Raw genomic sequence first — 14,404 nt, forward strand, 5'->3', positions numbered from 1 at the left:
ATGTGTTGTGTAGACATGAATCCCTTTACTCAGTCATATGGGCTAACTAAGACTTGAAGTGACACTTGTACCTTTGTGACTCCCAAATTGAAGTCTCTGAATTCAGGACCTGGGTATTTCTATAGTTCTGGAGATGAAGTTAGCAACAGAAGGACTGACCATCAAACCACTGAATGTCATCCAAATTAAAATATATGTAAAGAAGGCATCTGTTTTCACCCTTTTTTAACGAAACAGGAGAGAGGCTTGTCTATTGAAAGGTGAAAGAACGATATAAAAAGCTGCCCTAAGTCAATATCAATGAGAATTGCATCACCTTTTTTGTTTTAATCGTTTTGTCTCTCCGATGTTTTTGCATGTTCTAATCAGAAAGACATTCTCTCTGATAAGACATTTGACTTTTACATCACTTTCTGATCATCCTTTTTCCCATCTTTGCATTTGACATTCTGGGCGTGTCTTTTCACCCTATGTGCAGATATTGAGCACTACCAGGAAATTTGATTGCGTTTGTGCAACTCACTTTGGCTTTATATTCTACCAGCTTGCTTCGCCAAATATATTAAAGCCAGACACGAGGGGTCAACATCTCGAGCCCACCTCCCCAACAGGAAAATCTTTGGATACTAAAGAGACATACAAGAACAGCAGGGCAGCAAAGATAGTGAACACTGTGTATATTTATTTTTCTTAAAGTCTGATGCAAGGCTCGAGTTATTGCTCATTTGTTCAGAGAAGGGAGGACAGTTTGACAGGTTTTTCACTTAGTTTGTTTTCCAAACCTGTTCCATTCACCCACATATCATGGCACCACTATGGTGGTACAGGTGGTTCCATACTTCACTTTAGTTGAATAGTATATTATTAATCCACAGAGGAATAAATTATATTGTTGCACTATCAATGAATAAGGAAAAACACACAAACAAGATGTCTATACATAGTGGTGAACATGGGCCTGTCCCAACCTTTTTGAGACATGTTGCTGCCATCAAATTCAAGATAAGCTGATATTTCTTTTATAAAAAATAAATGAAGGTCTGTCTACATTTTTGTTATTGTCATGTTCAGGCACTAAATTGGATCCACGATGCAGACAAACTGACTCAAGAGGTTGGTGAATGAGAAAAAGGTTTAATTTATTTTGTCCATACGAAAGCAGGGGGGAGCAGGAACACAGGGGCTGCCAGCAGGAGCTGAAAAGGGTATTCCAAGTTCCAGGATTGATGTGATATCTTCCTTCCAAGTTCCAGGATAGATGTAATATCTTCCAGAGGGTTGGAGGCGAAGATGGTGCTGGATCCACAAGGTAGAACTGAGCAGAGCAGGGCAGAACAGAGGTTAGTGTCTTCTGGTGAGGCGAAGATGGTTCCAGAAGCCGGAGAGCTGAATTGAGCTGAGCAGAGCAAAAACAGAGTTATGGCCCAATCCCATTTCTATTTTTCTACCCCTACCCCTACCCTCGCCCCTTCAATCGTAGGGGTAAGGGGTAGGGGTGAAAATTTAGCCCTTCGTATTGGGACACCCCTTCACACTCACGTACGTCATAAGTCCGCGCCGTCAGTTGTTACGTAACCAAAAGCGACAGCTTTAGCCAGAAGTAAACAAACATGCATGCTGATGTGGTGTTCGCGCTCTCCTGGGCTATTCGGATATTTTTAGAAATATCTGCGTCGAATCGACGGAGTGCCATCAGGCGAAGGCGTCTTCGACATCTGGGAGCATTGCTGGATCTTGTTACGGTATGTAGAATGATACATTATGATACATTAATGCAAATAACGCGTGTGAGTGAGCAGCTGGTAGCTTGCAGAGCCGGCGTGTGAATATGATAATGTGTGTGTGTGTTTGAAAGTGCTTCTAACTGTACAGTTGTGATATCGTGTAATATAGAAACAATTTGCTTGTCTCGTTGGATTTGCTGATTGTTGGGTGACCGGAGCAGGAACAGCGAAGGTGCATGGCACATCGGAGGTGCTGGGCTCAGTGATGTTCTGGGGGAACAAGACACGACATGACATTATAGCATGCACTTTCATCCATTGTAAAAAATTTTAAAAAAAGGTGTTTCAGAATGCGGTAGTGGTGGCTGTGTGTACAACAGGTGCATGGCGCATCAACTCACCTTAAAGTTTGTCTCTCATGCGCTCAAACAGAGCTAAAAAGCGCTCCGTTTTCTGCTCCGTCTCCTCGTGGCGCTTCTGCTCCTTCAGGCTCTCCTGTATCAGGTAATCCATTATGGGATTGGACTTCCTACTTCTTTTTGGGGATGGGGATGACTTTAGAAACCGATCTTCGTTTTCGGCGCTAAACCTGATCAGGCTCTTTGTTTGTGCTTGAGTCCCTGTGAATCACAGTCACGTATATGAATACTTGTGATAATAGGTAGCGAAATGACGCACACGTCACTCAAAAGGAAACTACATTGCTTGTAAATACTCGAGTTACAATTTCAAAAACGACAACTCTTTCGCAGCACCTTCACATGCATTGACCGATTAATCCATGTAAATAGCGACTTTTCCCATGTGCGTTTATAGCAGAAAACAACTACACATTGCCACCATGTTAAACTCACACAATACACCAGTTATCACAACCTAAAACGGTTAAAATAGTTAAATTATGGCAAAAAAAATAGAGCTACTTACATTTGTGTGGTGCTTTCTTTGCTTTTGCCATGTTTAAAAACACTTGAGTTCTACAGGTAGTCGCGTTGTACTCTACTACTATATCATACCCCTTCAAACGGAGTCTGCCTGGCCGAAGCCCTCTGTTTGAAGGGCTACAAAGCCCTTAGCCCTTAGCCCTACCCCTCCGCCGACGAGAATTGGGACATCCCCACCCCTACACGTGAACGCGCAAAACGGAGGGGAAGGGGTAAGGGGTAGGGCCAAGGGGTGAAATGGGATTGGGCCTTAATGTTAACAGGTACAGGGGCTAGACGTTCAACACACACAAGGACGTTAACGATCTGGCAACAAGTGGAGAAGTGAGCCAGTCTTTTATCTTGAGTCCTGATGGTTGATGGACTACTGGTGTGAGTGGTTCCAACTCCTCCCAGCTCCCCCTAGAGACAGACAAGAGAGTACCACAAGAGGGAGACACACTGGGATCCTGACAGTTATATGTTGATCTGAAATATGATTTAGTTCCAGAACTGTTCCAGATGTTATGGCAGCGGCGGAGGTGGTGCTGGACTGAGGGGACTGACAATTCCTCTTCCTGAGAGGGAAACAAAGGTGGTTGGTAACGAAGTGAAGCCTCGAAAGGTGACAAACCTGTGGCAGAGCAGACCAGAGAATTATGGGCATATTCGACCCATGGGAGGAGGGCGCTCCAAGCTGAAGGATTGGAGGCAGTAACACAGCGGAGAGAGGCTTCTAGATCCTGGTTAGCTCGTTCGGTTTGTCCATTAGTCTGAGGGTGATAACCAGAAGTCAAACTACTTGAGGCACCTAGGCCATGACAGAAAGCTTGCCATACCTGTGATGTGAACTGGGGTCCGCGGTCAGAGACGATGTCGGCTGGAATACCATGGAGACGAACAACATGGGTGGTAAGTAATTCGGCAGTCTCTTTGGCAGTGGGTAGTTTGGGGATGGCAATAAAATGTGCTGCTTTAGAGAAGCGGTCAACAATAGTTAGTATAGCCGTATTACCTTTAGACTCTGAGAGGCCGGTGACAAAGTCGACAGCTATGTGGGACCATGGGCGACCAGGAATAGGGAGAGGACAGAGCAGACCGGCAGGGGGTGAATGGAGAGCCTTACCACGGGCACAGTGGGAACAGGCTTGCACATAGGATCTGGTATCCTTATTCATAGTTGGCCACCAGAAGTGTCGTTTGAGGAGGGTTAAGGTACGATTGACTCCCGGATGGCAAGAGAATTTACTCGCACGTACACACTGAAGAACGGGGGAACGAACAGAATCTGGGACAAACAGCCAATTAGGGGGACCTCCACCGGGATCTGGCTGAGTCTGTTGTGCCTCTTGGATTTGAGATTCGATCTCCCACGTTATAGGAGCCACCACCTGGCCGGCAGGTAGGATGGATACAGGCTCAGCGGAAGCCTCTTCTAATGTGAACTGCCGAGAGAGGGCATCTGGCTTCACGTTGCGGGAACCAGGTCGGTATGTAAGTGTGAAGTTGAACCGACTGAAGAAGAGGGCCCAACGAACCTGCCGAGAATTGAGGCATTTAGCTGACTGAATGTATGCTAGATTTTTATGATCTGTCCAGACCACAAATGGCAGCTCAGATCCCTCCAGCCAGTGTCTCCACTCCTCAAGTGCCATCTTAACCGCTAGCAGGTCCCGATTCCCCACATCATAATTTCTCTCGGCAGGGGTCAACCGGCAAAAGAAGGCACAGGGGTGGAGTTTATTCTCCTGTCCCCGTGTCTGGGAAAGCACAGCCCCAACACCTACATCAGAAGCATCCACCTCCACAATGAACTGTTTAGTAGTGTCGGGCTGGATCAGAATGGATGCGGAGGTGAGCAGAGCTTGAGCTTGGAGAAGGCCTTGTCTGCTTCTGGGGTCCAGTAAAACTGTACAGAGGAGGAGGTGAGACGAGTTAGTGGGGCAACGACACGGCTGAAATCCCGAATGAATCGCCGGTAAAAGTTTGCAAACCCCAGGAACCTTTGCAACTGCTTCCTGTTCTCCGGGACTGGCCATTCTGCCACTGCTCTCACCTTTTCTGGATCCGTCCTCACTTGTCCCACCTCAAAGACAAAACCCAGAAAACTAATTCTCTTGGCTTGGAATACACATTCCTCTGCCTTGACGAATAATTTGTTCTCCAACAGCCGTTGCAGAACCAGATGGACATGATCCTGATGTTCCTCTAGTGACCGGGAGTAAATGAGAATATCGTCTAGATAGACAAACACGAATCTATTAAAAAAAAAAAAATCTCTGAGGACGTCATTTATTAGAGCCTGAAACACTGCTGGGGGCAAAAGGCATCACCAGATACTCAAAATGACCTAATGGAGTGTTGAAAGCAGTCTTCCATTCGTCTTCCTCCTTGATCCTCACCAAATGGTAGGCGTTACGAAGGTCCAGTTTAGAGAACACAGTTCACACCAGGCTGCTGTGCTGGCAGATGAATTTGTCCTTACTCATAAAAGCAGTTTTAATAGACTGGGATCTTCTCCGACCCGTAATCTGGACAGAGTTGGAGGGATGCAGCAAGGTGTGCGCGCCCCCTGTTCTCCATCCAGCCCAAAGGCCGAGAGGAAATGTTTTTACTGTTTTAAAACAGGACACCTGGTTGCTGACTGTAAAATGCTGAAACAAAAACAACTGGCAGCGCCCCCAAGCAAACCAAAGGGTGTGGGATTAATTAAAACAGTGCACCCTACCAATCACTTTCCATTTGAGTCAGAGGAATGTTTTAAACCTTTCACTTTTAAAGCATTTGTGTCACTCACTGGAAATGCTAGTGATGAGTGTCCAGTTAATGTGCTGCGGGACACGGGTGGTTCACAATCATTTATTCTTTCAGACGTCTTACCACTAAGTCGGAGGTCAGCTTGTGGTTCGTCAGCAATAGTGAGGGGCATTGGCATGGAGTGTGTGCTTGCTCCCATGCATCGGGATGTGAGGTCAAGCCTGGTGACCGGGTTCTTTTCAGTGGCTGTTCGAGCCTGTTTACCGATGGGGGGCATTCATTTCATTATGGGAAATGATCTGGCTGGTGGGAAAGTGTATCCCACACCAGAGGTGGTGAACATGCCCATCCCTGACACTGAGCCCATCGATGCAACCAAAGTGAGTCCACATGTGTTTGGGGTGAGTGTACTCACCCGAGTACAAGCTCAAAGGCAGGATAGTGAATTTTCCCTGTCAGACTCTTTATTTGCAACGGTCTTTTCTGAAGACAAGTTGTCTAATATGTGCATGAAAAGTGCAGACAAAAAGCCACAGGATACAGAGAAGGTTGATCAGACTCCCGATCTCACGGTCCCGTTGAGCTGTGATGAATCGGTGCGGGCTCAGAAGTCTGATCAGTCTTTAGCAAAGTGTTTTGCAGCTTTTTTGCTTGCAGAGGATGGTGCCAAAAACAAAAAGCCAGTTTATTTATTGCAGGAGGGACTCTTGGTACGCAGGTGGTTCCCACAGTGTGGAGTGTCGGATGAGGACTGGGGGTGGATACATCAGGTTGTAGTGCCAACCAGTTACAGGCACCATGTGCTAACCTTGGCACATGAACATGTTTGGTCTGGTCATTTAGGCATCACTAAGACCTATGACAGGATTTTAAAACATTTCTTTTGGCCAGGGTCGAAGGCGGATGTAGCGCGTTTCTGCAGGACGTGCCACATCTGCCAGGTAGCTGGCAAACCGAACCAGAAAATTCCTCCAGCCCCTTTGCATCCTATTCCAGCGGTTGGAGCACCCTTTGAGCATGTTATTGTGGATTGTGTGGGTCCTTTGCCAAGAACTAAGTCTGGGTACCAGTTTTTACTCACTGTAATGTGGATAACTACGCGGTTTCCAAAGGCTATTCCCCTACGAAAAATTACTGGGACTGTGTCCTTAGGAGCGTCTCATGCTGTGAGCAGCGCCTATCATCCTGAATCACAGGGCGCATTGGAGCGATGGCACCAAACATTAAAGGCAATGCTACAAAAGTTTTGCTATGAGACAGGTAAGGACTGGGATGAGGGGTTACCTTTCATGCTCTTTGCCATTTGGGATGCAAAACAGGAATCCCTTGGATTTTTAAAACAAACCAAGGTTTGTTTTGTTTTTATGGGTGGGGGTGTTACGACCCAAGGGTCGTATTTAGTGTGTGTGTTAGGACTGCGGCCAGGTGAGTTGGTGAGCAGGTAAGTTGTCCCAGCTGTAGGTGACTAGATCTAATCAGCTGGGCTGTTTTAAAAGATGCTGGAAGACGCGCCAGTGGTGCCAATGGGTCCAGCTATTGTTGGAGTGTTTTTCCAATAGCTTGTGCAGGTTGTCTGAAGTTTAACGCTTTCAGTGGAAGGAGGTTAACAGTTTGATTTTGGGTTTTGTTGGTCTGTTAATCATTTAGGTTCTTGTTTGTCCTCAGCAGGTTCCGTTGGGTTTGTGTTTTTCTTCTAGGTTTTGGTTGAATAGTATTACTTTTCTTTTGCAATAAATAACCATTTAAACATCAGCCATCAGTTCTCATTGTTTTATTTCCTCAGCTCGGGACACTTTATTGTTACCCCGTAACACTCCTTCAAGTCGTGGTAAACCTCCGGGACCAAACTGAGGTCAGGAAGGTCCGGAGGTGGATCTGGAGTGGGAAGATGGGAGCTAGCTGGAGAAAGAGCAGATTTCAGACAGGTTGCGCTCCATTCAGTAACCCTCCCTTTAGCCCAATCGATGTGTGGATTGTGTTGTGCTAACCACGGGTAGCCAAGGATTAACGGAGTTGAGGGAGATGAGATAACATTAAACTGGATTGTTTCTCTGTTATTACCAGACAGGATGAGTGAGAGTTGGCTCATGTCACTCACCGGACGGAACCAAAGGCGTCCATCCACAGCCAGAGCAGAACGAGGCCTCTTCAAGGGTTCCAGTATAATGCCGGCCTGTACAGCCATCTGCTGGTCCAAAAAAAATTCTCCTCTGCCCCAGAATCCACCAGAGCCAGGAGAGGCACAGACAACGCTCGACAACAGAGAGAAGCAGAAATCTGGTAACGAGACTTAGAAATAGAGGGGGATTGAGTTTGGCCCTCCAGAACCCCCAAAGCTACTGACGGGCCTGGTCTTTTGGGCGAACGGGACAGAAAGCAAGGAAATGTCCCTTCTTTCCACAGTAAAGGCACTCACCCGCCCGGCGACATCGAAGCCTCTCCTCCGGGGCGAGATGAGCTCGATCAAGCTGCATGGACTCCTCAGGTGGGTTCTGGGGTGGAGGTGCAGGAAGGGCTGGAAAAGGCACATTTATAGGAGAAGCAACTGAAAATTGTTGTCTGGCAACTGGATTGGAAGTGAATTTCTCCTGACGATGGGCACGCAGGCGGTTGTCAATCTTGTTCGATAGTGCAATTAGAGATTCCAAATCAGGGGGCTCATCTTTAGACATAAGCTCATTTTTAATCCAGTCACTCAACCCTTTAAAGTACGCTGCTCTGAGGGCCCCCTCGGTTCAATCCACCTCCGCCGCCCAGGTCCAGAATTCTATGGAGTAATCAGACACGGGTCGTTGGCTCTGGGAGAGATTCATTAATCGCATGGAGGCATCAAACTGGTAATCAGGGTGGTCGAAAACTCCCTTAAATTCTCCCAAAAAGTCATCAAAAGTGATGTTGCTAAAGGAGCGCCAGGAAAATCTAGCTTCAGCCCATGCCAGAGCCCGACCCCTTAATAGCCCACAGATGTACTGGATCTTAAAAGTGTCAGAGAAAAATGAAGAGGCTTTCAACTGAAAAACGGCAGAGCACTGAAATAAAAAACCTCGACAAAGACTGGGCTGACCTGAAAATGGCTCTGGGTCCGTGGCTCGGGAATCCGGTAACAGCGGTGCAGCTGGAGTTGAGGCTGTGGCTGCAGGGGGAGCTGAAAGCAGGGGCGGACCTGAGGATTGAATCAAAAGAAGAGCAGAAATCTGAGCAGTGAGTTCGGAGACTTGACGAGCGAGGGTCTGACTGTTTTCAAACAGAGTGCGAATGTAGTGCTCATGATGGCCAATGGCTATTCCTTGCTGGCGTAGGGCTCTCTGAGCTGGAGGTGAGTCTGCGGGGTCCTTTTCATGGACAGATCGGTCTGTCATGTTCAGGCACCAAATTGGACCCACGATGCACACAAACTGACTAAAGAGGTTGGTGAATAAGAAAAGGTTTAATTTATTTTGTCCATACGATATCTTCCTTCCAAGTTCCAGGATAGATGTAATATCTTCCAGAGGGTTGGAGGCGAAGATGGTGCTGGATCCACAAGGTAGAACTGAGTAGAGCAGGGCAGAACAGAGCTTAGTGTCTTCTAGTGATGTTACCTCCAACACCGAAGCTCCGAAGCACGCTTCAAACTGGACAGGGTAGTTATAGTGAAGCAGTGGGCCGGAGCTTGCTTCATGTGACGTCACTGATGACGTTTGAACCACTTCACTGCTTCATTCAGACCGAGTCAGCTGACTGCTTCCAGTTGATAACGGAGCTTTGAATATTTTCCGCGATTCAGTGTATTCAAGATGGCAGAAGCCCCGGTTCATGTCCCCGTTCTACACGTATTATACGTTACAAACAGCTCTCGTTTTTTGATATTCGGAGTTTTGGATTATTCTCTCATGGAGCAACCATCGAGGAAGCGTTCTATGGTGTGGGAATATTTCGACCCAAACAGTTCCTTGTCGCACCAGCCTCCTCTGTTCCCTGTGTATTTTCCAAAGCTGGAGAAATTGACAAAAAAAAAGAAAGAAACCGTTTGAGCCCTTCTACTGTGCAAAAACTGTTTTTCTAGAATAAAAACACCTGAAGTAACACAAGCACCCTATTTATTACACCAAGCACACTCCCAAAGAAAATATGAATGACAAACCAAAAATTTTCACATTGTTTTTAAATTATTATTCCATCCATCCATCATCTTCCCCTTCTCCGGGGGTCGGGTCGCGCCGCGGGGGCAGCAGCCTGAGCAGAGAAACCCAGACGTCCCTGTCCCCGGCCACTTCCTCCAGCTCTTCTGGGGGGACCCCGAGGCGTTCCCCTGCCAGAGATCCAACGTGTCCGGGGTCTTCCCCGGGGTCTCCTCCCAGTGGGACGTGTCTCACCAGGCGTCCAGGAGGCATCCTAACCAGATGCCCGAGCCACCTCATCTGACTCCTCTTGATGCGGATTAGCAGCGGTTCTAAATCGAGAGCTTCTCCTTCTGGCTCAGCTCCTTCACCATGCCGGTGCAGAGCCCGCAGCACTGCTGATGGCGCACCGATCCGCCTGTCAACCTCCCACTTCATTTGTCCCTCACTCGTGAACAAGACCCAGAGTTACTTAAACTCCTCCACTTGGGGAAGGATCTCATTCCCGACCCGGAGAGGCCAAATTTTATTTCATGGGTAAATTAATCAATCTTTAATGAGGTACAACAAACCTATGTACAAACCTACAAAATATGTACAACACACATACATAAGTGTTATTATAGTGTTATTATATGCATCACATTCGCAGGGTTTCATTTGGTGCAACAATCGCTACGCCAGTAGATGTCACCCAAGGGAATTGAATGAAGCTTCGAGTCGTGAACCACTTTATGACACAATGGTTCAAAATGATTCAATGCTTCAAAAAGCCTCGTTTTGCCATCACTAGTGTCTTCTGGTGAGGCGAAGATGGTTCAAGAAGCCGGAGCGCTGAACTGAGCTGAGCAGAGAAAAAACAGAGTTAATGTTAACAGGTACAGGGGCTAGACGTTTAACACGCTCAAGGACGTTAACGATCTGGCAACAAGTGGAGAAGTGAGCCAGTCTTTTATCTTGAGTCCTGATGGTTGATGGACTACAGGTGTGAGTGGTTCCAACTCCTCCCAGTTCCCCTAGAGAAAGACAAGAGAGTACCACAAGAGGGAGACACACTGGGATCCTGACAGTTATATGTTGATCTGAAATATGATTTATGTTAACTCTCTTCATTATTATTATCAAGGACCTCCCTATAGCTTTAAAAAAAAATCTACCTTTTTTATTATAGATCCCATCTTTTCCAAAGCCGTCCACTTCTGTCTTTCAATTCGCACACAATTAACACTTTACTGCAAGAATCGTCTTTTCCTTATCTGTCGTTGGTCATGTCACTGGCCTGTGAGCTCAATGAATACAGCATGAGGCATCTAATTATGCTCTTTGAGCCCCTATATTGAGCAGTCCCACAATATGTCCTAAAATGCCTTGCCAGATCTCTTTTCTCCTTGGTCAGTGATTTGATTGATTCTGTTTCCAGTCTCATTTGTCCACGTGTTCCATTGACATTTTGCCTCTTTAAGCAATACTATGTAACATTTCTACCTTAAAATAACAGCTTGAAAAAATTTGTGTGGCTAGAATGAGTTTTAATATTACGTTTGGCCTGTCTCCTATGCCCTTCGGGGGTCTGAGTTGGAATAACTGCGCTATGTAACTTTGCTGGACCGGCCCGGGAGCTGAGCGGAAGTACTTTGACTTGCTTTCTGGCACACCTACCGCAAAAACAAATAGACCCCTCTCACGCTCCCAGGTACATTTAATTACTCTTACCTTCTTGGTCGCATAGCTTGCACCTTCTAACTCCTCGCCGGTTCGTCAACAAACGTGAAAAGTGAAAGTGAAAGGGTGTTGTATTTACGACAGTGTCACCGTACATTACCTCCAAGCCTGTAGGGGGAGCTCCAGAGTGGGCTTTTTGAGAAGTTACATTGTATCGCTTTAAATCCCTTAAAGAATCCATTAGCATGATTAGAGTCTCTTCTGCTATTGTGATAGAGTCCCCCATGTCAGTCTCGGATCCCGAATTTTTTTAACTGGCCATAGTTTAACCCTTTTGAGGGAGACTACACCAACATTACAAATAAATTACAAATCTTCCGTAAAGACTTTAGAGAGATCGTGTGAGGATTTTAGAAGACTGGTCTGCAAGCAACCTCTTGCTCTAGTTGAAAATACCAAGTAAATATTTCAGTTAAAAAAGGCACCTTTATTTCACCTTATTATACTGTCTCATTCCCACCAGTCAAGTCCATGGAGCTTTGAACAATTTACAGTCAGGCCATTCAGGAGGATTAGAGCGGGGGTAAGTCATTACAGCAGATTTATATTTAACAGTATTGGTCATCTATTGTTTTTTTTCCCCAAATAAATCAGTCCTTTCACCTTATGTTTATACTCATAACAAAACACAAACACATGTATTTGATACTGGTTAAAGGCTCTGGAGGTGCGGTGAGTCTCCTAAATCATTTTTTTCTTTCTGTGAACTGTGTTATGTATCATGTTATATGGCCCTTTTGACAAATGGAATCGTCTTTTTTTTTGTTCCTGGTTAAACTCACATACCGTTACACAAAGACAGTTAGTACAAAACTCTTTACAGCAGCAAGATCACTCACCAAGACTAAACAATGCTCTAAACTCATCTTTGTTCTGGTGTCACCACACAAGCTTGTCTGGCATTTACATGAGAGTTACTGACACTTGCTTCCAACCTTAACATTTCTACAGGTCAACCCTGAACAGTAGTGAGATAAGTGTCCTTCCATGTAAAATTTATGCACTTTTTTTTTTTTTTTTTTGTTGCCCCAGACGGAATTTGATTGTTTAAACTCAAGAAAAGATGGTGCATTACAGTATCGCCCTCCTACTGTTCTGTCTTCTCTGCAGCAAATGTATTTAAACTAAAATGACTTACTGATGACTTTGTAAGTAACCTGGGTTAGATTTTACATTAGATTATTGGATAACTTTTGAGCACCAGTTAATGGTTTTCCCTCGTTCAAACAGAAAATGTAAATGGTTCTTTGTTAGCATTTAAAATACACAGCAAAACCTGTGTTTGATCCTGATTGTTACAGTCTTGTCTCTTTGAATTTAGCTGAAATGACCTCGGCTTTCAGTTCTTGTAAAAGGCAACAATATTTCCTTTCTTGAACTACGGGGGGGTACGGGGGTTTTTCAACAGAAAAAAAGGGAAAAGATTTTACACATTAAAGCCACATTGTGTCTCTGGTGGGGCTGATAACAGCTGAGATGCGATGAGGATTGCCTCAGCCTGAGCTTCAAAAGGAACATTTGTTGTGTTATTTTTCACTATTTTGGAATTACATGTTCTTCTAAACTTGTCCCAGCTTCCATGAATAACACATTTGCATTACTAATTAACATTACAGGCCCATTACTTACCCAAATATCCCATCTTAATAACAGAGAGGGAACTTACTGACAGACTGACGAGCAGTTCCTCTTCATTTTTATAATACAGACCAAAAAAAGGTGTGAATAGTGGTCATTATGTATTTATTTGAACTCTGTCTGCCTTGTACAATCTTTCTGAGTACCTCACTTTTTGGGAAAAGTTTGTACCCCTTAATTTGGGACTTTATATTTTTCGGTTTCTTAACTTTTCTTTAAAACTCGACAACCAATAGAGTTCTGCTTTCAATCTCCCACTGAAGTGATTACTCTGTAGTTCAGCCAATGAGCTAAGCAATGAAAGCTAAAAAAAAAAAAAAAAAAAAGAAAAACAGATGAATAATGTAAATGTTAATCTAGTTCCTTTCCTTAACAAGTTGTATTTCTGGGGTTTGAGTCATCGGTCAGCTTATTTAATTTTCTCTATTCCCTTTTGGAAAGTTTGATTAGAAATATTATATACTGAGAGTGATGTATGTGATCTCTCCTTGGTCCAGACTTGTAACAATTTTAAAAGGCCATTGTTGAATGTGAAGAAATTACAGCTGACTATGCTGTCTGTGGTACTGATGTGGGAAACTTCTCTGTACCAGACAGAAAGGAATTCAGTCTTACAAACATACGTCTACCAAGACCGACTTTAGCTCTGACACATGATTAGTATGTAACCAATGTGATGAGTTGACAGGAAGAATTTCTTTAAAGCCATTTCTTGTTAAAGTAGCTTTTTTTGTGTCACTACTAAATCCACATCACGCTTAAGACCTTCCATCCCTTCTGACTTAATGTCTGGACTTCATTTGTTTTGTAATGCCAAATGTGGGTAGCATTTTTCTAATTGCGCCAATGTTTGACTTCTATTACAGGTCCCTGAAGAGTAATAAGATCCAAGTGTTGTCTGATTTTGTCTTCTCGAAATACACATCACTAGAAAGACTGTGAGTATTTTGATCCCACCGTGCACATCCCCAAAGCACAGACTTTTCTTTGGTTTTATGCGTTTCTACATTCATAATGTATTACTCGGGCTATTTAGTCCCAACCTGAGATTTTAAACCGTGGGAAACTGAAGAAAATAGCCACCCAAAATGACAAAAAAACTATATGATATATATTGCACTAAGGTTATGATTAATAGGGAGAAAACTATTCAAAATTACAGCTATGTAAATGCTGTTCAGATGTTTTCCATAGCTGCAGTTTTTCCACAGTATCTCGCTGGTGAACAAAGGAAAACAAAACATCTTTGCACAGTCTAACTCGCTGCTTTTAGATTTGTCTGAAGTGTTTAAAGTATTCACAGAGATGCTGGGTAGATTCAGTAACAGATCCAGTAACACACTCAGGCAAGTTAAGTCAAATTCTAAAATATGATGTTTTAATAATGAGAGCAAAATGCACATGTTCATGAATAGCAATCATTTTAACTGAAACACCAGTCAATACTGTCATGCAGAGCTCACATCCATAAGGATATACGATAGTATGAACTTGTCTCAGTCATCATCATAACTACAGACAATGATGTTTACTGGGGGAA

At 44.5% G+C, this 14,404-nt stretch overlaps 1 protein-coding gene across 4 annotated transcripts in view; it reads left to right on the forward strand.

Annotated features, from left to right (window-relative positions):
- Positions 1-14,404, forward strand: part of rxfp2a (relaxin family peptide receptor 2a) — a 75,619-nt gene that overhangs the window by 21,414 nt on the left and 39,801 nt on the right. For all 4 annotated transcript variants that reach the window (XM_075487500.1, XM_075487501.1, XM_075487503.1 and 1 more), the window contains exon 5: positions 13,731-13,802. In XM_075487500.1, the coding sequence (XP_075343615.1) occupies positions 13,731-13,802 (72 nt within the window). The remainder of the gene's footprint in view (positions 1-13,730; positions 13,803-14,404) is intronic.

This window comes from Odontesthes bonariensis, chromosome 16, assembly GCF_027942865.1.
Source record: "Odontesthes bonariensis isolate fOdoBon6 chromosome 16, fOdoBon6.hap1, whole genome shotgun sequence".
NCBI lineage: Eukaryota > Metazoa > Chordata > Actinopteri > Atheriniformes > Atherinopsidae > Odontesthes > Odontesthes bonariensis.